Source organism: Lethenteron reissneri, chromosome 30, assembly GCF_015708825.2.
Source record: "Lethenteron reissneri isolate LAM-NWPU_2019-01 chromosome 30, ASM1570882v1, whole genome shotgun sequence".
Classification (NCBI taxonomy): Eukaryota; Metazoa; Chordata; class Hyperoartia; order Petromyzontiformes; family Petromyzontidae; genus Lethenteron; species Lethenteron reissneri.
The window spans coordinates 12,443,070-12,469,678 of record NC_083808.1 but is presented as its reverse complement, the minus strand read 5'-3'; the positions used below and the strand labels follow the sequence as shown (position 1 = coordinate 12,469,678).

At 45.6% G+C, this 26,609-nt stretch overlaps 1 protein-coding gene across 1 annotated transcript; it reads right to left on the bottom strand.

Annotated features, from left to right (window-relative positions):
• Positions 1 to 532: 532 nt before the first annotated feature.
• ABT1 (activator of basal transcription 1) lies at positions 533 to 19,536 on the bottom strand. Its single transcript, XM_061563069.1, has 3 exons — positions 19,298 to 19,536; positions 6,027 to 6,205; positions 533 to 3,858 (listed from the first exon to the last, which is right to left on the bottom strand). Exons 1-3 carry the CDS (start codon positions 19,500 to 19,502, stop codon positions 3,412 to 3,414), a joined length of 831 nt encoding a protein of 276 aa, XP_061419053.1. The 5' UTR covers positions 19,503 to 19,536; the 3' UTR covers positions 533 to 3,411.
• Between the last annotated feature and the right edge of the window lie 7,073 nt (positions 19,537 to 26,609).

The window sequence follows — 26,609 nt, the reverse complement described above, 5'->3', positions numbered from 1 at the left end:
GGCGATGATTCTGAGAGGTGCCGCCAAGGCTGCATGCCCCGGGGGGCAGGGGGAGGGGGGCTTTCATTACCGGGCGCTGCGACTCCACGCTGGCCACGTGGAGGACACCGTGCAGGAGCGGGTGCTTCCCCCGTGTAGCCCGTCCGCCCTGTCCCCTGACTCATGAATCCTTTCTAGGTGGGGGGATGGGGGGAACGACGATAGGTCGGCTGCGATAGATAGCAACGACAACGACGATAAAAATAAAGAAAGTTCGGACACGATGAGTGGAGACTGCGTTGCGTTCTGCGGTCGAATCCACAACAGGAGGACGGGAAGCCATTCTCGGTGGTGGTCGATTGAGGTCTTTTTTTGTGGTCAATTGTGTGTCCCCCCCCTCCCACCATTCCGTTCGTACTGGGCAACTTTATTTCAAAAGTCTTCTTCATTAGGGGCAAATTGCGTTTCTACGATGGCGATCAGAGACGCCCTCATCGTCACAACACCGCAGCTCTATTCCGCAGGCACCAAGTCTTCACAAATCTCAACCTGGGACGTGCCTCTTACTCTGTTGTGGGGGGCTCGGGTCCAATCTCTGATCACCATTGAAATTAACTTCGACTTACAATAAAAAAACAACGCACCTGGTTACCCGGAGCTGTGCAAAATGATTTATTCGGTTCCCATAGACTACGGAGTGCACAATTATACGCTCACACCGGCTACACCAGCGTGCGTAGGCGAGTTTGTGGGACGGTGTTTGTCCTCGATCTAAACCTTGGCGATTCGTCTTCCTGAGATGTTCTCAGAAAGTGGCAAAGGGGGACATCCACTTCTCTGCACGGTTGCATGTAAAAGCATTCTTGAGTTGCTCCGGACATAAAGGAAGCTCTATGGAAAACAAATTGATTACAATAATCGTGGCATCTTCGTGTGCCGCAAAAGGTATTTCTATCATGTGATGACACGTAATGATGGAAAAGGACAAGTCGACTGGATAGCTGTTAAAAAGAGCTTCATAGCTCATCGGATTCCTCCAGGATAAATCTGAAATAGTCGAGATGTGCCTTTTGATATACGTTGGACCTTGGACGAGTTGGATCCAGTCCGTTGACAGCTTCGTCAGCAGCTTCCAGGGCATCTCTCCAGAGCCTTATTGAATCTCCACAATCAATCATTTCATGAAGTTCCACGATCTCCGCTGAGTGCTTCTCAATCGCGGCCGTGATGGAATCAATCTTATTTTGGGGCAAGATGAAGTAGCAGATTTGAGGGCCGCTGTCTCGGCCACGTAATCCTGATGGAACTGCTCCCGCGTGTTGTGGTTTGCAGAGTTCACCCAGCATAAGGGATTCATTCTGAAAAACGTAACTTTGAGAATAATTGGAGGTGACTGTATTGCTTTGCAGAGGATTTATAAGACATTTACAGCAACGTGACATGTAAAACGGTGGTGTGGGCAAATCAGGACAAAGGCCGTGATTTGGGCCTCACGCTAATAACGTGAAATTAAATTTAAATCTAAAACTAAACAAAAATGAAGGGTTATATGAAAGATGGTTAGAATGAAACAAACTTGCCTTGAATTGGTCTGGGACAGGGGTCGGCAACCTACGGCTCTGGAGCCGCATGCGGCTCTTGAAATACTGAATTTTGTACCGAATTGGAAAGAAATGGCTCTTCTTGTTATTTTGGTTACCGACCCCTGGTCTGGGAGGATAAAACTTAATTGGACCACGACACTGGAATTCTTTACCAGGGTGTTAAGGATCTATTTTATTCAACCACGTCTGTGAATTCTTTAGATGTGTAAATGAGCAACTCGTTTTCTCTCTGCCTATATGCTGAGACAACTCAGAGCTTGGCTTGCTGTTGGTTGCTGTGCTGAGACCATCAATTCAATACAACCGAGAGCCTTTTATCTCGGCTGTCCAGTGACTTGAAACCCAGACTCACTGCTGTGATGTGAGAAACAGCTCGAGGGGCTACCGAGCCAGCTCCAATGAGAATTGTTTAGCCGTGCTCTATATTGAGAAGTCTCGCAATGATGGACATACATCCCCAATGGACGGAGCTTAAATGTGTGCTCAGAGCAGACGGTCTGAGCGTGGATCAATGCCACAAATCGATACGATGTAATGAATGTGTTAGTAAGCCCACACCATTTGGATAACCCTGCACATTTCACGAAATTACTTGGCAACATATCGCACGAGCGGTCAATATCTTAAAAGGATATGCAGATAAAAAGGGGGCAAATATATATATTTTTGTTACTTGCAATTTTTTATGCACGTGTTTTCACAAGCCAAGCAGATCAATGTGCATCAGTCAATGGCTTTTACACCTGCCCACCTATACTGTACTAGCTTGAAAAGCACAGAATCATATTTAAATTATTAACAGCTGTCACATCATGCGTATATCTATATAATTGGGACAGATAGTAAATATCTCAAATATGGAAATTTAATACAAAATCATTAAAGCCAGTTTTCTTTTTACAAGACGAATAAGTGTCATCGCGATATGTTTTCTTGGTAAAGTCTGCAGCTAAATTATCAATACGCAATCGATCACTCTAAAGTGGTCGATAAAGACATTCTCAAGTGATAATAGTATAGTAGTACATTCTCAAGTAGTCGACAGCGTGGGATTTTTCAGAACCCAAATTAAAAACGAGAACATTCTTGGCAAATTTGCACCATGACGCAGGCGCAGTGTCCCAATTGTTCGAATGACATCACCGCCAGATTAATTCACGTCCACTATGTGGCGCATGGTGAATACACCTGCAACACGAAGCAGGGCGGGTCGTCGGATTCAAACCGCGAAATTCTCCCAAACAAATGGCCCACGTCACTGCCCCGTATTATGGTCCCACTAAGGTTAGGGTTGAGGGGCTTACCCCAGAGATGGGGGAGGGGGAAAAGTCCCACGCTGGCAGAAATTTTTTATGAGTTGTTCCTTAAGTGCCCGACACAGGATGGATTTTAAAGGTTACCTAGTTGGAGTGTGTATCGGTGATGACCTACAACAACCAGGTTTAACGTAAGTATACTAACACCCTGGACTGACCATGGCTCAGGACGTTCTATTGAATTTTACAGTCGTATCCCTCCAACAATTATTTTGTTGAGCCCAACTCAGTTAAGCTCATTTGCAATCATACATTTTTACTGGTTGATAGAAAACTGTTTCATTCGATCTCCGTTGTTTCTTTCATCATTTTAGAGGGAATTAGGTAGAATAATACGGCAGACAAAAGAAAACTAACGTTATGGCGAAGGTGTGAATGAAGATATTTCAAGTGAGACAGCGACTCAACAATGGGTTCACACATTGTACTAAAATGGTCATTTATTCGAAAATGTAACTGGCAAATTGAACACACACAACTTAAACAAAGAGTTCTGCTTTTCAGCCATGGGCTCAGCTCTGCCCATCGACCGAGCCCTGAAAGATCTTGGCGAGAAGCTCGCGGTTGGACTTGCTCTCCTGCGCGATTCTGCTCGCTTTCTGCTTGGAGCGTTGGACCTTCTTGGAGGAGGCCGTCGCAGCCACGGCCGCCCTCTTTTTCTTCTGCTCCTGGATCTCCCCCTCCGTCCTGCGCTGCCGGAAGCCCCACATGGGTTCCTCCTCAACCTCCCCCGCGGCCTGCCCCGCGGTTGTCCCACCGTCTCGAGCGGCGGCGGTGGCGGCCTGCTTCTTGCGTCGCTCGGCTAGGCGCCCGAGCGTGGCGCTGCGCTCCACGTTGGCGACATAGAAGCCCGTCTCCTTCTTGGCCTGCGCGATCTCCGTGCGCAGACGCTGGTTGCGCACCGTGCGCTCGTACGCCAGCCGCTCGCTCAGGTGCGCCCAGCGGAAGCGGTGCAGATACTGCGGGCGAGATGAGAGAGAGGGTATGTATGTTAAACTTATTTCGCACCGTACGTAGTCCACCGTGCTAGCTAAACACAAAAAGCAATTCAAAAGAAATTCGTTTTTTATTTAGAAAAATTGAACACTCAACAACGGGTGACGTGGAGAGAGCAGGAGGGGCTTGACGTGAGGTGGAGCGTTTGTGTCTACGATGCCTTGCCACCGCGACCCCTGGTAGTGTCCCAGTCCTCCTCGACAGGGTCTCCATGTCCAATTGTGTCTCCTCATCTCTGTATACAGTTTCTCTGTTTCTCTGGATGCGGTGTCCATGTCCTTCTCTTTTCCCATGCATTGTCCCTGTGTCCTGATCTCCTCCTAAAGTGTCTCTGGGTTCACCAGCATCCCCCCTCGTACTTCTCTCGAGCAGTGCTGTCTGCTTCACCTGCAGTGTTGCTATCTCTTAATGCTTCATTGCTCTCCATGCAGACTTCTCTCCCTCTTACCCTTCAGCTCTTTGTGTCTCAAGTGTCCCCGTCTCTCCTGCAGTCGTCTCCCCATGTAATGTTCCCTCTCGTGCATTCAGTCATGTACGGTAATCCCTCTTTAAAAAGCCTCTGCTTCCCCCTTCATTGTCTCCCTCTGCCACCAATGTGTCCCAATCTCTTCATAGTGTTCCTGTACCCACCCACTTCCCACTCCTAGAATCTGAATTGCTACATCTCTCAGTGCTGTCCTAGTTTATCTGTGTCCTGTCTGTATCTCCCCCTGCAATGTATGTACCTGCTCCGCACGTGTGGCACAATCTATTCCTGCTATTGTTCCTGTCCACACCTTCCTCCATCTGCTACCGGTCACCAGCATCCCTACATCCCTCAGTACTGCGGAAATGTACCTCTGTAGTTTCCCTGGATTTAACTGCAGGACAGCCATGTCAGCCCCCTTAGTATTCCTGTCTGTCGTGTCCCTCATACCACCTGCAGTGTTTCCTTAGACAGTGTTCCTGTCACTGCCTACTTCCCACTGCCACCATCTACACCCCTGAGTGCTGTCCCAGAATGCCCCGTGATGTGTTCCATTGTTCCCAGGCAGTGGCTGTTTCCCTCTTGTCTTGTCTCGTTTCCCCATGCTTCGTCTGTGCTACAAGTAACCAATAATTCCAGCGGCACAACAAAGAGAGCAATGACATAACTTGACACATTTATATTATTTTATGCAATGCACTTGCACTCTGATTGTCCAAAGGCTTTGATTCATTCTAAAAATAACGATTTAAACTATTACTAAACTGAACTCATTTATTTTACCTGGTCAGGCCAACTGAGCTATATAGAGACTGGCCACAAATTATAGCTCAATGAAGTGGCCTTTAACAAGGACATGTATAGCAGCCTAATAGTCTAACAGTATGTTTGTAAATGTGGAGGGAAAAAATGGAGAACCCGGAGAACCCGGAGAAAAATCCACGCGACCATGGGGAGAACATGCAAACTTAAAATATACAGGCGTCAGGGTTGGGATCGAACTCACGACCTCCTGTATACCAGGAAAAGGAGTTAACATCTCACTACCGTCGCACCCCTTTAATAACAATTGAATTAATTAACTTTGCTCCCAAATCCACTCATTCACAAAACACAGTACTTCATTGTAACAAAAAAATCTGCACAAACCACAATTGATTCAGTAATGAAAAATGTGGAAGTCAATGGGAGTCAAGTATGGTAAAAATAGGTTCCTACAAATTTCTGGGTTTTTCAGATTTAAACGTTTTTCAGTTAACAAGCAAGGAAGTTCAACTGCTGCAATAAAAATCTGTCGTATGATTTTTGGTAATCCTTGAAATCAATTTACCTTCAAACAGTGGCCTAAACGTGCCAGTATATGACGGTACGCCATTTGGGAACTTCTCGGACCACCAAACGTATACACCAGCACTGTTCAGAACGGTTCCTATTCTCCTATGCTACAATGTCTCCGTAGATGGGAAATGGCCATGAACATGGCCTGCAGGACGAACAGGTTTCATCCAGGACTGCCTTTAACTACGCATCACCCCTTATAGTAACCGCTCATATCAGGCTTTTGTATGACCCATCACATATCCAGCACTATCTCGGACCCCTCCTCTTTCCCCCCCTTGTAATGCCTCCCACTCTACCCGTGTCTCGTTACGGCCATCGCCACACCTTAAGGCTCCACAGGTCGTCGTAGAAGCGGCTGCGCTTGCGCGTCGTGATGCGGTTGTTGTTGAGCATGATGGCCGCGAGCTTGGCTTTCCTCTTGTCCACGAACTCCACCCAGCCCTCCGTGTAGCTGCGCGCGTTGGAGCGCGAGATCTTCTTCCGCACCTTCCTCGTGTGTTTGTCTGGGTGAGGGGGCGGCGGAGAGTGGGGGAGGGAATAACAGTCAAGGTTCTTTCTATTTTCCCATTTTTCCAGGGACGCTGCCTTGGCGTAACGGCTTGCACACTGGACTTGCTGGTTCGATTCGGTCTGTATGTAGAATTTCTTTCACACCGTACATAGCCAACTGTGATAGTCGGAGGAGTTATTTTTAGTATAAATTGGTACATGCTTCAGTTAAACTGATTGGCAAGGTTGTGTGTCGTGGGGTGAAGTATGGGTAAACCCAGTAAACCCAGACATATGGCCAGCATGTAAGAGTAGGCCAAAATATCCTCTAGAATGGCTCTCTGGAGCTTCCTCGAGTGGAAACTCATGCCAGCAATGAAGTGGGCATGTAATGCAGAGTCAAGCAGGCCGGCTGTGAGAATATAGCACGTAGTTCACAAATGGAAGGTGACAATTTATAACCAGGGTTGGGGACCAAAGAGTTGTCCTACACGGCAAGTCCTCGTAACGCATTTTCGCCATAACACTGTTCTTCGACTCGAGAACACTTTTCACACAACGTGAAACATGTCTATTATAACGCGGCTTCATTAAGCGAGACACGTCTGCACCTAATTAAATTCAGTATGCCTTACTCATTACTACAAGGCATTCCAATACACTCTCAAGGTGAAATAAGTCATAATTGTATATTTTAGTATTCAGTGCAATGCCAGGCAGAATGGATGATCAGGCGGAGACCATCAACTGACGATACTTGGGAACCTGTTATAATCGAGGGTGGTTGTCTGCTAAATAAACCCAAGCAGAATTCAGCTGCACCAGCTCAAGTACAACCCGTGATGCATAGCTCTGCTGTCGCAAGACATCCCGGAATAGGAAAATAACCCGATATAACTTTGCAGATACAAACAACGGTTTATACACTGTTGAAGACAAATACAACCACACACGTGGTTATAATTTAACATTTAATTACCACCAACAAAACCCAGGTTTTCAGTCAGGCAGCGGTACTGGCGGGGTACTTGACTCACACATTTTGGAGATCAAGAGTTCAACCAATATTTCCCTCTGCAGTAGATAAAATAAGTACCACTGTGTGGAAAGTTAACATTGTTTGTGCTGTAGAGAGAATTGTCCTTGCCATTAAAATGTGGAATTCATTCCCGTTGGCTACGGGCCACCAATGAAGACGAGCACTGCCAGATGCAGGTTTGAGCAGGGAGAGTGTGACTTTGCAGGATGCAGGTATAAGCTTGACATGCAGCTGAAACTCCCTTTGAAATGCTTCTCACAAAGCTCACAGATGTACGTTGTAGACAAGTGACAGTCAAAGCCCTGGTGTGTGCATGCCAATTGGCACACAGCTCAATTTCCATTTGAAAACCATCCAAAGCTGGCCAAGTCCTGCAATTAGTTCAATTTGTCCCTGCGAAAACACCTTTGTAGAGACGTCTTCAAACATTTTGCTAAAAACCAAGACGCACACACGTCTCTTAATTATTCACCTCCGTTAAGAAGATCCACAGATTTTTGTTGGCAGGATAATACATTTTACGTTTACAAAGTGCTTCACACTCCACTGTTCTACAACCAATGGATCCATATTTAGCTGGCATATGGCATATTGACAAGCACTTCTGATGTTTAATTTTCACTTCTGATGTTTAATTTTCACGAACAAATCAGTAAATCAACTAGGTGGTGCTGTGGCAGAGTGCTAATTTTTTCCCCTGAAGACGATTTATTATTTTTCTACCTACGTGACTTTACCGAAAGATCCAAAGAGTATGAATTCCTGCAGTCACGAAAGCTTTAAGTCAAGATTCAGACTGCTAAACTTAAGAATTGGAAGGTGGCATGTTCAAATATTGATCATGGCAACACAGACAGTGATGCCTCTGAGTTTGCCAAAACAGTAGTCAATTTGCTGTAAGTCAACACCATCCATAATATAGGTTTTTTTTGGGTTAGATCGCGTAAATATAAATGTGTCGTTAATCCCACCACCATCTGACACAGCCAATTAGTAAGGTTTGTCACGTAAACAGAATATGTAAATTCGTTACTAGTACAGCACACCGGTGTGTCGGAGAGCAAATCCACAACATTTACAATCTGAGTATGACGTTTCACCAGTAATTACAACTAGCTTCATCAGGCGACAGCCATATTTGTGGATAAATCCTCGTTTCATTTCTTAAATAAAGGGGTAGATGTGATGACGTCACTTGAGGTCTTCTTGTGCCAAGGGAGGGGGGATAATGAATGCATATAAATGACAATGGGTATCCATTGGCGGTTGGGTTATTCATATGGTTATCAACATATATTATGCTTGTACAATGACAAACCTTACTAAATGGCTGTGTCGGGTGTAGGCGGGTTTAATAACACATTTATATTTACGCGATCTAACATTAAAAAAAACCTATATTATGGATGATATTGGTCGTGAAACCCTACGTGTTAAGTCAACACCAGCTGTCCGTTGGGGAGACTTGAACCTCCATCAAAGAATGTGAATTTCTACCACTGTTTTAGGACCTCCAACAGAAATGGGCACTGCCCCACACTTGTTTGCGAATCGAAACAACTTGTTGTGTTGAGTTATTGCATTAATTAGCACAATAGCTTACAGAGATACAATAGGTTACAGAGATACAATAGCTTACAGAGCTATTGATCTTGATTTGAAGCTTTCGTGACTGCAGGAATCCATATTATATGGTTATTTCGGTAAAGTCACGTAGGTAGAAAATAAAATAAAATATTTCTACCTACTTGACTTTACTGAAAGAACCAAAGAGTAGAGCTATTGATGTCCTATTTTTGCTTGTATTCACTGCTGCAAGATGATGAGCAGCGAGGCATGTGGCACAGCTTTATATTAATTAAATACATTGTAAAGTAACAAAGTGAGAATTATTATGAGTAAAAAATATATTATGAAACGGGTGTTATTTAAACTTCCCGAGGTCAACTGAGTCCAAGTACGTGGGGCAGTGCGGTCAATATCACCACCCCCTTGTATGCTGCGAGTCGTCTCAACAAGCACTCATCAATAGCACCTCCCCCCAGACTCAAAGCAGCATCTTCGTCTGTGTGATTCTCACACAGGTTAACCAGGTCAGCTTCTGGATGGTACAGTATTAACGTTTAGGCTTCAAAGGTGTGGGTCATACGTAGTTTTCTCTTGAAAGTGGGGTCCACGTTTTGCAAGTGAGAACACGTTCGCACAGTTCAAACACACAGCTTCAAAGCCCCTTAGATGAGTTCAATTATTTTGTACGTTCTGCATGTTTTGTGGAAACAACGCCTACGGATAAGGCTCCTAACACCTGGGTATGTCCCTTTAACGCCTGTCGGTGAGCGTTCTGCACGATGAATCCACTCATCTCGGTTCCATCCAGATGGGATTGCACGATAAGCTCCAATACCCGGAAGCCCAGGTGCGAGCCCCACAAGTGGGCTTCCACTTAAGGGTATGTTGTGCTTGGCCGGGTCATAATGTTATCATTTGTAATTCGTCAACTACAGCCCATAATGAAATCACTGCTGAAGGTCTCCCTTAGCCGTGCCGGTCATGGGGGTCGTTTGACCTTAATTCAGCACACTGGTCAGAGCACGTTTGTGAAGGGTGGGTCACGATAACGAATCGCGTCCATACGACGAGTTACATAGAAAACACGCTCGACACACCTTCCACACTTATCAAATGCTAGTCATGCACATTCACGTACTGCGTTCAACACGACGCCCAAAACACTCCTCTAATACGACACTCTTAGACTCTCATTTCCTTACGAAGAGCAACGCAACGTTACGAGGCTTGCTTTATAACTATAAATAGATTTGCACGAACCAAGTTGTAATCAGAGATGGTTTATCATGCTGGAGGTAATTTGATAAATGTTGTGTCACGTTGCCAGCCAGATGGCACGGGCGATTAGTCTGTTGCTTATGGTGCTGAACAATTGTGATGTATATTTCGGTAAAGCCACGTAGATTAAAAAATTTCTATATATATAAAAGGTAAATTTGTGAATGTGTGTCTGTTCGAAATGTTTAGCATACTTCCCAACATGCAACAAACATGAAATTTGGCATGTGGGTAGCTTCCAAACTGTACACAATGCAAAAAGTATAAAAAATTACTTATGTATTTCGGGGGGGGGGGCAATAATGGATATATTTTGCATGGCAAGTGAGCGGTGACGTCACATCTGTGATGTCACCCACATGCGGCAGCGTCACGCAGTGTGCCTGCTGACGTCACGCACCCCCCCAACCCCCCCCCCCCCCGCGTAGGCCGTGTATTAACCCAAGACAAGAACCCAAGTCTCGGGTGAAGCCGGGTAGTTCAAGTTCAAGTTCATTTATTAGGTAAAACAAGCAATCGTCTTCAGGTGACAAAAAGAGGGTAAAATCTGCCGAGGCAGGCTGTTGATAAAGGTTTATAGATGGGCGGGGCAGCTAATGTTAATGTGGGAGAGGTCTCCGTAGCCTGCAGTAGGCCTACACCAATCAAAGAGCTGTTTACAAATGGTTTAAAGATGGGCGGGGCAGCTAATGCCAATGTGGGGGAGGTACTACGGAGCTGTGGGGGTTGGCCATTGCATTGTGAGAGATTAGCATGTCAATGTAAGACAGCGCAGTGGCCACAAGGAGGTGGAAAAGAATGGCAAGCCGCCATTTACTAACACAGCTAAAGGTGGCTGTGTTAGTGAATGTAACTCAGAGTCGAAAATAACTGCTAGGTAGGATAGGGACATCACAGCCAGTTATGACATAAACTGGTTAATAACGTCCTTCCAATGATTGCTCAGTTTGTACCCATCTTCTCGGTTGAAATTGTGTGTTTATACAGGTAGTCCTCTACTTACGATGGAGATGCATTATGATGACCCCATCGTAAGTCAAAAATATTGTAAGTCGAAGATGGCCTAGCCTACCCAGGAGTCTTAAAGAATGGTGATAATTTAGCAAAACAGAGCAATTTACAGTACCGTACTGTATAAACTATATACTGTATGTATTTATTCATTACAATACTGTATTGCACAGTAAAATGTAAAGTAAAAAAACAAGGTCAATTTTTAGCCTACCTATATGAACTGCAATTTAATAGAAAGTTTTTTCAAGAAACAATCCCGGCAGCGTCCCAATGTACAGTATCGTACCTCGTACGCTGCTGCGTTTGCCTGACGCGAGAAATTTAAAATATTTTACAATTTTGTCGTATCGCCATCGTAAGATCGAAATATCGTAAGTCCAACCATCGTGACTTGGGGACTATCTGGATAGCTTCATGAACGAATCTTTGTTGATAGCCAGTGGGTTTGCAGAGTACCTTCGTCTAGGCAAAATAATTTCCGTGTGTGCCCACAGCATTAAAATAATGATCAGCCACGGCTGAGGTATTGGTTCTACTGTTTCAGATCTGCCTTATGTTCAAGGACCCGGTCTGAGACATGTCGCTTAGTTTCCCCAATGTAACTGCTGCCGCAGACAGCTTAGTTTGTAGACACCAGGGTATTACATGCCGGTGATCGCATCCTTCACAGAAGGGATCAAAGCACGAATTTTATGTCCTATGTTGAATGTTAGTAAATGGCGGCTTGCCATTCTTTTCCACCTCCATGTTGCCACTGCGCTCTTACATTGACATGCTAATCTCACACAATACAATGGCCACCCCCCACAGCCACATTCACTAACACAGCCACCGTTAGCCGTGTTAGTAAATGGCAGCTTGCCATTCTTTTCTACCTCCATGTGGCATTTGCGCTATCCGAGCACTCGCCGAGCTTCAAATTTCTTACATTGACATGCTAATCTCTCACAATACAATGGCGACCCCCACAGCTCCGTAGTACCTCCCCCACATTGGAATTAGCTGCCTCGCCCATCTTTAAACCATTTGTAAACAGCTCTTTGATTGGTGTAGACCTAAAGCAGGTTACTGAGACCTCTCCTACATTAACATTAGCTGCCCTGCCAATCTCTAAACCTTTATGAACAGCCTGACTCGGCAGATTTCCCCCTCTTGTTTAACCTGAAGACGATTGCTTGAGTTGCGATAGAAACGTCGTGATATTGTTATTATTTTTTCTATTTACGTGGCTTTACTGAAAGACCCAAAGCATATGAATTCCTGCAGTCACGAAAGCTTTAAGTCAAGATTTAATTGTGATGTAGAAACTGTAATGCGCAGTTTTTGTTTTTCCCCTTGGTGAGAGAGAGAATGTTTCAGGAGGTGTGGGAGACTGCAGACAAGCATGGGCACCAATTGCCCAAGCTCTGGGATCCGTTATATAGAGGTCGTGCGTCCTATCCCGACCATGATGCCTGTATATTTGGAGTTTGTATGTTATCCCCGTGGTTGCATGAATTTTTATCTGGGTCTTCCGGTTTTTCCCTCCACATTTATAAGCATGTGTTTAGAATATTTGGCTGCTATACATTTCCACATAAAACACTCCATTGGGCTATAATTTGTGGCCAGGTTGCTTCTGAAAAATAGATAGAAATCTCAGTGGGTCTTACCTGGTAAAATAAAAAAGATATAATTTAGTATATTTGGATTTTTGGTCAACTTGCACTGACATATCTGACCGAGTACAGTTAGATATGTAAGATGGCAGTCCTTCTAACACCAGTACGGTTAGATCATCGAGAATAATGAAGGTTCGGCAGCCAAGGAACAGAACACATCTGCGAGGAATGTACATGGAGGAGACGGAGCGATGAAATCGGCTCGTGCGTGGGTGCTGGGTGGATCGTTGCAATCATGAGATTATGGTGGATTGGGGAGGCCTTCGTCCAGCAGTGGATTGACCATGGCTAATGATGACTTTCACTGAAAGGTGACACGACTGCTGCAGAACTGGCGTGATGTGTTCATGAGTGCGTTACTCTGCAACCTGGTGGGGCAGATGCATTTTTAAACAGTGGCAGTGTGTGAGAAATGAATCTAAGAAATCCCTGATAAATTGTGTGCATTGGGCTACCACAAGACGTAACAAATGCATTGAGTATTTTTGTAAAATTAGTATGAAGGCATCCACTGTGGGCAATTTTACTCATGTGAATTAGTGATTCGGAAAAAATCTCAGAAACGTTTTGAGCAGGAGAACGTTGTTTACTATCACACCCGAGGTTGTGAGAGAACAGTTTAGGGTGACCAGAACAATGGGCATGAATGGAGTCGGCCTACTTTTCAAGGTTAATTTTTTATACCATGAGACACTTCACAATTAGGAGGGTAAATTCTCAAGAGTTCAACTTAATAGAGATGTGTTTAACACAGTAGGCTTTCGTGACCAATATCATCCATAATAAGAGGTTTTTTGGGTTGGGTCGCGTAAACGACACATTTATATATTTACATGATCTAACCCAAAGAACCTCTATTATGGTTAATAGAGATTTCGCAACATCCTTTCATGGACTTCAAATATACAAGCTTCGATTTTGTGGTGAAAAGAAAACAGTCCTCCTTTTCCATTGAAGAGATGCTTTGTTATCCATCCATATTGGAGTGAAAATGCAGGTGACAATTTCTGAATAAATGGCCTGAAGCTGACTCTTTGCGGCAAACCATGCATAAGATGGAGTGGATCGGAAATTCCATTCTATATGCACTGTCATCATATGCAGCCACTGCACGTCCAATAAGCTAGTTTGGATGAACAGAGGATGATAAATGGGTGGGGCACAGACTGGAGAATAGATGGACTCTGTGGTACGGGAATTGAAGCGGAGCACACTTGTTAATGGCTCATACCAGTAGTTGAGAATCGTCTTCCATGCAGGATTCTCATGCAAGGCGGTATTGGATGGCCGGTGGCGGCTGCCTTCCAGCTCCAGCTGAAGATGAACAAGGCTCTCAAAAAATGGTAGAGCATTGGGGTGGATAAAACGCAGCAAGATGGGACAATGGGTGGTTTATATGATACATTCTGCAGTTACCCTAGCCATTTGAGCAATGAAGTATTTCCTGTGATTTTCTGGTGTTCAGCCACAACACTTGTATCAAGCCCGAGAGTTGTGTAGACCATACTTTCACTTAGTAGCATAGAGAAACGGTTGTGATTTGAGAATACGTGCACTCTGAAAAAACATCACGCTTTTATGTGCCATTTTGTCATAAAATCTATACATGAACATATTACAAGGGCGAAACTTATTACACAAAGTGCTCACTACAAACGCACCACAATACCTTGCCGGGCTCATCAAGGAGAACAGACCATCACGCCCACTCCGTTCATCCTCGCAGCGGCTTTTAGCCACTCGGAGACGGTCATGGCATCGCGTGCTTTTAGCTGTGCCTCTGCTACTGTCTGGAACACTCTTCCTTCATTAAAAGCCTGTGTACCTTTAAATCTAAATTGAAAACTTGTTATGTGTACTTTAGTCTGTTGTCCCTCCCTCGCGCATCTCCGATGAGCACGGTTGGCAACGTACGGTGCGAAGGAAATTCAACATACACAAGTCTCCTTTGTTGATCAACTGTTGCATCAGGGGCTCCTCAAACTTGTGTGGGTCGTGAGGATTATTTGACCATACCTCACCATGCTGGCCAGTGCAGTTGGGTGAAGACGGGGAACAGACATGGATACATATATGTGCAGCAGAACAATGGATTTTTGTTCAGTTTAACATGTACGCTTTCGCGACCAATATAATCCATAAGAGGTTTTTATGGGTTCGATCGTGTAAATATAAATGAGTCGCTAAACCCACCACCATAAGACATGGCCAATTAGTAAGGTATGTCACGTCAAAAAACGTGCCAAATCGTTACGAGTACAGCACACCGGTGTGTTGGAGAGTGAACTCACAAACAGCTAGACGCTTCTATTAAATTGAGTACAGAGTAGCATCTGCACCTTTCTGAATGTACCATTCAAACAAATAATCTTTCAGATCGGCATTTCGTTCCTTATATATAATCATCGCTAAGTGTACCTACAAAGTTCTAAACGTAATCCTGACCTCCGTGTTTCTCTGGAGGGGGGGGATAACCGAGTATCACGGGAAGTCGTGTTGACATCATGACCACTTCACTGTGAATGCCGGTTCGTGTGTTGTATTATGTGCGCACTAGCTGCAACAGGTGTTGTGTGTCACGAACTCTTCTTTTGTTAATAATACAAGGGTACAAAAGCGGTCCTCCACAGCGGTGGTCAGAAAACAAACTGAGTGGAGTGGACAGCGGGAATAAAGGGCAGAGTGGGATGCACGCAAGGACACTGCAGTCATTAATTATTAATACATTGAACGGCACGAACAAGAAAAACCGTGCATTCGAATGGATTCCGTAACAACGTTCAACGTCTATTTCTCCCAGAAGTATTTCTTTTTACTTAAGTGGCTAAGTTAATCATTCATGCATTACCCCATCACGTCACTTGTGATGACGTTATCTCGTTTATAATAAAGTTATTAGTTTTAGACGTAAATGGCCTAATGACAATTGGACAAAGCCCATCTCGCGTGGCTTACCTCCCAGGTCCCCATGCCTACCCCGGTAAGGCAATGTCAGTGAAGACTGGGGTAAGCCCAAATCACTCATCATTAGCCAGATTGTGTGATGTCATCTCAAAGGGTTGATTGGCCAATGTAATTTACTGAGAGTTTTTGGCCAAAGCTTTGATACATTTGCCACATTATCTACATGTAAAATCCGTAACAGCAACACATAAAAAGTTCATATCGGATCGTCTCTACGGGAGTTATCGTGATCCTCAGATACACGCCACAGTGGAAAGAAGTTAACTACCTCGCCTCGTGTACAGGAGGTTGTGGGTTCGATCCCAACCCCGACACCTGTATATTTGGAGTTCGCACGTTCTCACTGTGGTCGTGTAGATTTTCCCTCCACATTTAGAATCAACATGTGTTCAAGGTAACACATTCCTGCAGAGGGAGCTGGTAGGAACGTTGGGTTGCTCGGTCAATGGCCAGGGTCAACGGCGGCGTGGTGTATTCCGCAAATATGCCTAACTGTGAGGGCGGGCACAAGCCGGCGTGAGTAGGTTAAACGTTGAGTTTTATAAGGGCACCACGGGGTGACCAGCCCCTCCCCACCCCTCCCCACCCAGCCCCACCCCCCACCCTCCCCACCAGCCCCTCCCCACCCAGCCCCCCCCAACCCCACCCAGCCCCTCCCTGCACGACGGACGGACACAATAATCCCCTGTGGGCTGGTGTAACCAGGAGGTTCCTACCAGTATTTGGCTGCTATATATATATTTCCACGTGATAAGCCACTTAGTTGAGCTATCATTTGTGGCCAGGTCACTTCTCAAAAAGATCTAAACAGCTCAAGTGGGCCTTACCTGGTAAAATAAAAAAAATAGTTTAGTTTAAAGCTTAAAAAAGCGTTTAACCTTAGTTAGAAAGCATTTACAAATATACAGCATCACAATTAAAATACATATGGTCATTTTGTATATATACTAGTCATTTAAATTAAACCGTGAGTTTATACAGAAATAGTGTCATGACCTTAATTGAGGGTCCATTGGCACTTCAAAGTGCAATATACAATGGAGACTTGGAAGACACGTGAGATAAACATCACTAATCTTACTGTCGATGATGTCATGCGCGAGTTTATGCCACTTAGTGATATTTTTGTCGTTGGGATAATCAGATTTTTCGAGCTTTTCCACTTATCCACAAACTATTGCAAACGGTAAAACGTTCCAAATATAACAGGATGTATGTTGAACTTCTTTCACACCCTACGTAGCCAACCGTGTCAATAGGTGTTGGATGACACAAACAAGTGCATAATTGCAGACAATAGGAAGAATATGACCACAGATCATAGAATCTTTCATGGATTCTACAACTTCCATGGATAACAGGAGTAGCAGGCAATGTATGTGGTTAGTACAACAGCATGGCTGACAGACAGGAAGGATGCAGTTCTTCCACGAAACCACCTCTGGGTGCCTTATCTGGGGATAAGCATGGATAATACGGTGAATGTGCTGCCACTTTCCAGTTACTCCTATCATATGTGCTTGAACGCGAACAACAGGAAGATCCACAGATTGAATCAGGAGTATATCGGGAGCACTGATAATAGGAAAGCGGGGGAAATGCGTTTCGCTGCACCTGCCAAAAGTATGGCGTACATGCATTATTATTGAACCCGGAGCTGAAAGACACCCATTTACACACTTGAATCATTGCCTTTTTTGCAAAGGCGACCTGGGTTAAATCAATAAATATCAGCGTAACCATGGTGACACTGAGCGGAACTGGAAGGTTAAGTGTTAAAATCCTTGCCGAGGGTTGACTTGGAATTTCCACCAAAGGAGATGGAAACCATTTTACAATCAAAAACATTAAATTGAATATCTCCCTTCTCAAAGCAGCAGGGAAAATTTGACATCCCCATGCCAGGCTCCCATCTATCCTAATGACCACTGCTGAATTTCCTTACTGTACTGCACTCACAACAGTAACATAAGAACTAAAAATATATACTTTTATTTTACCAGATAAGGCCCACTGAGCTCTATAGCAATTTTCCAGAATCGACCTGGCCACAAATAGTAGTTCAAATTAGTGGCTTATCGTGGAAATTTATAGCAGCCAAATACTCAAAATGCATGTTGGTTGACTCGAAATGTGGAGGAAACTCCTGGAGGGCCTGGGGAAAAATCCATGCGACCATAGGGAGAGAGAAAATGCAAACTCCAAATATATAGGTGTCAAGGTCTGGATCGAACCTATGAACTTCTACATACCAGGCGAATGTAGTTAACATCTCGCCACTGTAACCCAATGACATGTCTTGCTCATGTCACCGCCAGTGGAAGGTCTCCACCATAGGAAGCTCTAGAGAGCCCCTCTATGAAAGTATTCTGCCTACTCTTCCACTCTGGCCAGACGTCTTGGAAGTGCTCAGGGTTACCGACACTTTACCCCACCACACATGATCTTGTGATGGATTAACTGCATTAATTGGAAATGAAGATTAATAGAAAGAAAAGGAGCATGTAGTTTGTGGACAAAATGTGTAAATTATCGGGAAAATGTTAGCCTTGAATCATTGGAAATTTAAACACTGGCTTAATGAATAGTATTTTACGATGCCATATCAAGCATTAGCCTGTATTTTGGAGCCACCTGCTGACTAAACACGTGCTAGTGCAACGATGCTCTTGAGCTGAGGACGGGAATGAGTGCCGGTAAAAATCATGTCTTTTTACAAGTGTCTCTTTTGACCAGGAAAACGTTGGAAGACGACGATTTGCGTTTAGTTTTTTTTTATATTTTGTACGGCAAGCAACCCAGAGACTTGTGTAAGGAGGAAACATCGCGGTTGTTTCTCCATTAAAGTCTGTGATTTATTGCTCAAAAGATACCCATGTTGATCACTTGTTTACAGTCCTGAACCAGTGGTGGAATATCCACATGGCGGGGGTGTGAGGAGTTTATCGAGAGGACCATTGTTGACTTCTCGACAAATTGATACTCATTGTATCGACCCCGGAAGGATATGGAAGTGGTTGTGATGATGTAAGTGGTTGTATGACGACAGTGGTGGTGGAAGTAGTTGGGGTAATATTCGTGGTGGAAGTGGTTGTGGTGATGGAAGTAGTTGTGATGGGATGGTGGTGGAAGTGTAAGTAGTTGTGGTAGTGGTTGTAGTCGTGGTGCTCGTGTTTGTAGAAGTGGTTGTGGTGTGGTAGTATTGGTGGTTGTTGATGGTGGAATGGGTGATATGGTAATAAAATATAGTACAGAAGAAGTAGTGATGTTACAGAATTATGGTAGTGGTTGTTTTTCCAGTTGTTGATGTTATACAGTACAGTATTATTAGGTTAATTATGCTAAATTCAACTATGTTGATATGTAGATGTTGTTGGTGACGATGTTCATTACGACGGTGTAATTATGTTTCGGATATGAAAGACGTGTCGATGGTCTTAATCATGGCGGTGGGAATGTTGACGTTGTGGACGTTTACCAAACTAAACTAGTCCGCGCTGACGTTACCGACGAGAGCGAGTTTCGGCGTTAATAACAACGATGACAACGATGATGATGGTGACGATGCGGGTGCCTCGTACCCTCTGGCTGCAGGAATATTCTGCCCAGCTCGCCGTGGCGGCTCAGCAGCTGCCGCACGTGCTTGACGCGCAGGCGGGGCGGGATGCGGCTCAGGTAGACGACTCCGGGCACCACGGGCCTCGCCGAGGGCTGCCCTGCTCCATCATCATCATCATCCATCAACCCCAACATCATCATCATCACCATCAACCCCAACATCATCATCAACCGGGCCGCTCTCCCTGGACTCAGGCCTCCTCCGCCTTCGGCCATGGGAGCTCCACGTGTGGGGGACGGTGGGAGGGGGACTCGCTGAGCACCCTTTGACCCCGCGAGGTCAAACGGTGCTCGGCAGGAGGTGCGCGGACGCGGGGCGGAAAGGACGAAACAACTAAACGCAACGAAAACAACGACGACTACGACGACAAAGCGGTGCTGCGGAAACGAGTGTGCAATCTCGATGAGTTAAAGGCGCATCGCTCTCGTTGGACTTCCCTTAATAGCGCGTGGAGGGGAAAGCCGCCATCTTGGGTAAGGAGGGGGTAGGGGGAGAGACTCCCACGGAGGCGTGGACGTGACGTCATCAAGCGGGGACGTGAGGGGAGGGGGGAGGCAGGTGCTGCTGCTTCCTCACCCAAGATGGCTGCCGTGCTCAAGGAGCTGGGAACCCCCCCCGCAACGCCCCCCCCACCCCCCGGGCCCCCCCGCCCCCCGAGCCCCCCCCACCCCCCGGGCCCCGCCCCCCCCCGGGCCCCCCCCCCCCCCGGGCCCCCCCCACCCCCGAGCCCCGCCCACCCCCGGGCCCCCCCACCCCCCGGGCCCCGCCTCCCCCGCCCCCCCCCCCACCCCCGGGCCCCCCCCCCACCCCCGGCCCCCCCCACCCCCCGGGCCCCCCACCCCCCGGGCCCCCCCCACCCCCCGGGCCCCCCCCACCCCCCGGGCCCCGCCCCCCCGGCCCCGCCCACCCCTCGCCCCCCCCACCCCCCGGGCCGCCCCCCCGGCCCGCCCCCCCCGGGCCCCGCCCCCGGGCCCCGCCCCCCCAGGTTCACGTGAGTGGCGAGTGGCCGTCTTGACCCCAGGGTCGTCGTTTGACCTGCGGCTCTTTAAAGGGACTGCTTCGTGTGACTCGTGTGTGTGTGTTTGTATTGGGTATTAGCACGCACACACACAACAAGCGAAAGACAAACGGAGCAAATAAAAAAAAGGTTGAAGCAAAGGTTTGCATGTGAGGTTCGAAACCCAAGAGGGCTTATATGAAAACCCACTTCAAAAAAAGAAGAATGTTTATACAATCAATCAATTGATCAATCAATTAAACAGCATACTAATTACAATTACACATGTTAAACTCAGTGAACTGTTTATAACACATGTGGGAAGTGGTGACACAGTGGTTAGCACCCTGCACTATAAAACTGAACAGTGATCTGGGTTTGATTCCCAGTCACGGTTGGACCGACCTAATTCACGCGCATTGCGGCCCTCGAAATATTATGTTTGTTGCTGAATCTGAGAAAAAAAACGTTCTCTTATTGTTGTTTTGGTTTGCAGACCCCTGTCCGGACCTGTCCCCTGCGCCGAGCAGAGCGAAGTACGGTGATACAATTCCCATGATGGTGATGGACACGGCTGTCATCCAGCAGTGGAATACAGAGGGCTGGTGCTCACAGCAGCAGAGGGCAGCACTGGACCGCCAGCTCTGCTCATGGGCTATGAGGAAGGAACATTGGCGATTGTATCTATATATATAACATTTTTATGCCAGTGTTGTGTTGTCCAGTTATTTGCTATTTAAGAGTACAGCTATATATTGTAGGAGCTGGGTGATGTGTTGTATGTGTGTGTGTATGCATGTTGAACTTCTATCGCACCGTACATATCCAAATCGTCCTAATCTGAGGTGTGGGGGGGACAACAAACTAAACAAAAAATTCCGTTCTGAAGAAATGAGTTTTCAATCTAGATTTAAAAGTGCATTGGTGCAATTAGTTTAGAGTTACCACTACAACTGCTACTTTAGCATTACGTAACACATACATCTTGTGACCAAGGTCCAGGTCCATGGCTCCAGCTCCCTCCTCCAGCCTTACAATGACGACCCCGAAAATATTCAGCGATAATTTTAAGCCATGCCCGTAGGAAAAAAAAACCCCACTCACAAGCTGCTCTGTGCTTAATGCCACCATTGGTGCCCGCCTGCTGGCAGACTGATGCCCACCTGGAGACTGGTTTTACTTCGGGTGGCTGATGTTGATGTACAGAGGGTGGACTAGCTGTCTTGTAACCCCCATTTCATTTTCTAAAACGTTATCTTTTTTTTTAAAGCAAGGTTTATTTAAGACAGAAATAAATATGCAAAGGAAAACAATGTTAGGGGTCAATTAATTGGGGTCAATTAATTGGGGGTCACAAGACATCTGGAGCACTATGTAGATTGTAGAGCAGCGTTCTTGATTGCAAGGCCCGCTGTTGGCCCCTGGTGGCCTTTAGTGTGGCCCCCAACAATCCACAACACGTGACAACACTCCCTCGTGCTGTCAAAGCCAACAAATGATTGAAATGTGTGGCGGTCCTCACACCGATGTCTTATCAGCGAAACTAGCTCCCCCCCCCCTCTGAAAAGTTGTGATGAACACTGCGGTACAGGTGTGGTCCAGATGTCTTGTGACCGCCATTCAATTCTCTTAAAACGAAATATCTTTTGTAAGTAAGGTTCATTTAAAACAGAAATAAAAAAGCAAATGAAATAAATGTTAGGGGTCGCAAGACATCTGGACAACCCTGCGGGATTGTTGAGAAACAGCTGTAATTTGGCACTGAGGTGGCTGAGCCAGACGATAGCGTCGGGAGGAGAGGGGTGGTAAGTCGCTTTGATGATGCTTCATGTGAATCGGGCATGGAGTCACTATATGTCCCCATAGCTCTGTTCTGGGCGACCATAGTCGCCGCTTATTGCCGGAGAGTTTTTTTTTCCATTTGCCGTGGTTTGCGCAGAACCGGTTTAGGGTTTGTGCTCGTACGTCGTCACTTTGCGCTGCACAGGGAGAGGTGCCACCGGGGGGGCCTCGTTCGAATGGTTGAGATCAGATGTAAATATATCTGAAATGCCAAGGCATGTAAATTTCATATATCACAATCTTTTCAGATCAAAATCGGAATCTGTATTTATCCTGGAGACATCCGATGAGCTATGGAGCTTTTTTTCATAGATGCTCAGTTGGGGTGGGTCATAAATGCTAATATTTTTGAATTGTTTATTTGTGTAAATATTTGTCAAGTATGCAAAGTTAATCGTGACATTTTTAAAACAAGATATTTTGTGAGTGGTGATTTCATAAAAAAAATGTTGCACCACTGCCACTCAGAATCACCAAATGATGTTTCACATGAAAATATAATTGCCGTGATATTCCATTACGATATATACGACATCGGCTGCACGCTTATCATCTCGTCCAATTTGTGAAAATCGGTATGTCGTTACATAAGGATGCATATACGTTAAATCAATGATGTGGAGCCTATGGTAGCAAAGAATCTAATAAGTATATCTGTACTAAATAATAGTTCATCGAAGCAACACAGTGATGGACGCAGGCTGGTCCAAATGTCTTGTGACTCCCAATTATTTTTTTCCCTTTGCATATTAATTTCTGTTTGAAAATGAACCTTACTTTAAAAATATTGAGTTTTACACATTTAAATGGGGTCACAAGGCATCTGGACCACCCTGTATATATATCTTTCACAAGGGAGACAAAGGGAAATTGGTATGCGTCAGTGAAATGTATATGAAAACATTCTGTACCAAGATATCCCAGAAGAGGGCAAACGTGTTTCATGTTTACACTTTTAAATCTGCGTGAACTCTTTGCGCAGCGCGCCGCTTTGTTCAACGTGTACGTTATTGTCTGTGTAATAGCCTGAACACACGGATCAGGGGACAAACACATTGACGATTACGACAAGTAAATTGGCTTGGGCAGGATACATTGCCGGAAGGGATGGACGATGGCCTATGGACGAGACTGCTTGACGGCTTTGGCAGCCAATGGAAAGAGAGCGTCCCAAAGTGCGACGCCTGTGGAGATGGAGCGATGGGATGAGTTGATGTGCAGGACTGAGACAGATGGTAGCAGCCTGACTGCGAGGGACGGCGATGGCGCAGGGAGGCCTCGTGCAGCATTGGATAGACAATGGCAGTCGATATACATTCGACAAGTACAATAGCCTAATGGGGCTAACGCTCTGCCCTTGTCCAAGCAGTGAACTGGAATTACTGAGATTCTTAGAATCATGGACTGTCATTCTAAATTAAACTAGGCGCTCTTAGGTAGTGGATGTGGACATGGCCCCAGTCACCAACAACTGCACTTAATTCAATCAAGTCTGGCTTTTGAGGATTAATTCGCCAGATAGGCACCGAGAAAGAAGACACTTATCTGCACAGCTAGGGAGCATAGGCTAAAGATAGTATGAGATAGGTCCCTGCCCTGTGAATGAGAAATTTACACCACTGCTCACAGAAGCTAAAGAGATGGTATATACTCTGAAATGATAAATAATTTTATTTCAGTGTCTGACAGATACCGGGGCATGGTGACCCATGCGTGTAATCCAGTGCTTTAGAGGCACGTGTTGTAGCTCACACATATGCCACCACGTGCTTGTAACCTTAGCATCATCATAATAATTGAATACAATAATACCTCGGTTTACGTCGGGGATGTGTTCCTGACATGTGACGAATATCAAAACGACGTAAAGCAATTTAGAGGGTAGGTGGAGGCAAATGCTGAGGCGATGGATACGAGAAAGGACGAATGATGCTGTCAGCGACGTGTGGGTTGAGGCGATGCAAATCAGGTAGTGGCATTAATAAAGTGACGACGTATTCGCGAAAGGACGTAAAAGGGGGAGACGTATCGGGGTATTACTGGATGTATATCACGCATCACATCTGCAGTGCTTGCCTGCTGTGCTGTGTAGTGGCCCTTAGAATGCAGTACAGCAAATTGATGAAGTGTGAATTTTGAATCCTGTCCCCTCAAATGGGTTTTCTCTGGGCATGCCTGGTTTTGCTCCAAATGTCAACTACTCATTCCATTAATGCTGTGAATCCATGGCCATCATGCTGGGCAGTTCTTTGTATGGCCCAACACAGCTCATTATTTGTCCCGATGCTTAAAGAGCCACATGGCGTTGTGGACTTAGCCCCTCTCCTCCATCTCCTCTGCTTCATCCGTGCTTCTTCTTTCCGTGGCCAGAGATAATTGCAAAAAATAATTAACGTGTAATGTACGCTTGGGTTACGTCACACTATGCCAATCTACAAAACATTTTGTAATTGTCTTCTGTGATGTTTAAAACAAAACACATCTCTGAAATTTACCTATGCAACAGACATAATTTACAACTTGTCTCTACTGTGTTGACATGACACTGAAGTTCGCTCGGGTGGTGTGGCTAAATGTGCAAACCCCCTCAGCAAAGTGAGCCACACGGACTACACAAAGCGGACTACATGGCCTGGTTGGAGCTGGTTTGCTTGGGTGAAGCAGCCGCGGGTCTGGAATAAGCCCACTTGCCTGCTTGACAGAATGGCTCTCCTGAAAGTATTGTGACACTAATTGACCTTTTCCTAGATAAATACAGGATTCTTTTCGTTTTATAGCTCTTTATCACCACATGTTACACCGATATGCTTTATTACATCATTCGAAGATATCATTCTAAAGAAAATAGACTGTCATCCTGCACTACTTAAGACCGGAAGCAGGTGGATGGCTTCACTATTCTGGCAAATCGCCCGAAGATGTTGGATGTAATTTCTAGCGAAACGGCGTACTACTCAAATTGTAAATGTGAATTCACTCTTCAACACACCGGTGGGCTAAAGTAGTTAACTATTTGTCTTTTGTCATTTTTTACTGATTGGCCGTGTCGGGTGGTGGAGGGTTGCGACACATTTATAAATAACGCGATCTAACCTAAAAACCTTTATTATGGAAAATACACATGTTATATTCAATAGCTCCTCTGGTCATCTCAGTTGCAGATAGATGGTCACCCATAGCCATGGGCAGTCTATTGTCCCCCCACTTAGCAGACTTGGGTAGGGGCAGGGAGCAAGCAAACAACATAATCTAAATATTTATTTATACTGGATGAATCCGATGAGCTATAAAGCTCTTTTTCACAGATGTCCAGTAGGGTCGGATCATAAAGTTACAACAACGAACAATACAAAAACACAACAAACAATATCCTTCCAGCTAAACATGTTAAAGCAGGCTGACATAATTCTACTGTGCTACGATGAAGGGCCATCGCCAGAAACATCGCCTATTATATACTTTGCCTTATAAGGCCACAGGGTTTTTGACAAAAGTGTCGATTTTGTTATTGTGCACTGCTGTCAACGCAGCATCACCAAATGATTAGTTCCATTTTACGATGTCATCTAAGCCGGAGAAGGGGATTTCAAACCGATGTATTGCACGCATTTCCATAGCTAAGAAATGAGCGGTGGCATTGCTTCAACCCCATCTCATTCTCATGCTGCCCCCTCCCATGGCTGCAGAGACGTACAGTCCCACCCTCCCCCCCCTAATAAGTGGCACTGCCCATGGTCCCACCATGACCGCAGGCATTGAATAACATTCACAGGCCTTCAGTTTTACACAGCACACAAGTGTATACAAATGAGACAGCCTTGTGCATTCTGCAAACAAATATCAAAAGTTCCTGAATAACTGCATTGTGGAGAACTGCACACACAGGCATATAGCAGGAGCTGACAATCGCCACTTCCATTGCAGTGACAGAATCAAGTTCTTACCATCAAGTGGAGCCCCGGGCTGTGTGAAGGTGAAGAGGCCGCTTGGCAGGGTCTATCAGAGTTCTGTGAAAGTCTCTTGCACAGCCATCCTTGCATACATGGGGTTGCACTGCTCTGTGAGATTTTCAGATTGCCTCGTGACATGGAGCCTATAGTGCACTGGGAATACAATTGGGAGAGAAAACCCCTAAAATACTTTAAAATATATCATCTGCAAAGGTTTCGCAGTCGTTCTGTGTTTTGTGGGTTGTACGGCAGCATGTCCGAGATTTTTCTTCGCGCGCTGAGAACTTTCTCGGTAACCGAATTCAATTCTCTATGAAGCTCCCGGCACACGGAGCGACAAGTCGGACATGGTGCCGGAGATCACATGGCGCAACTCGAAAACACGGAAGAGCCGAGTTCCTCGCATTCGCTTCTGTTGTTTACGCGTTGCTGGAGTTTTAGAATGCAGCCTCGTGCACAACTTACCAGCTTCTCACATGACCACA

What these genes read in the sequence shown, in the direction of transcription:
- ABT1 (XM_061563069.1), bottom strand. Translation starts at nt 19,502, where the DNA reads ATGATGATGTTGGGGTTGATGGTGATGATGATGATGTTGGGGTTGATG. An exon ending in AATATTCCTGCAGCCAGAGG is followed by an intron (nt 6,206 to 19,297) that starts GTACGAGGCACC and finishes CCCCTCACCCAG; the next exon opens with ACAAACACACGAGGAAGGTG. An exon ending in ACGACCTGTGGAGCCTTAAG is followed by an intron (nt 3,859 to 6,026) that starts GTGTGGCGATGG and finishes TCTCGCCCGCAG; the next exon opens with TATCTGCACCGCTTCCGCTG.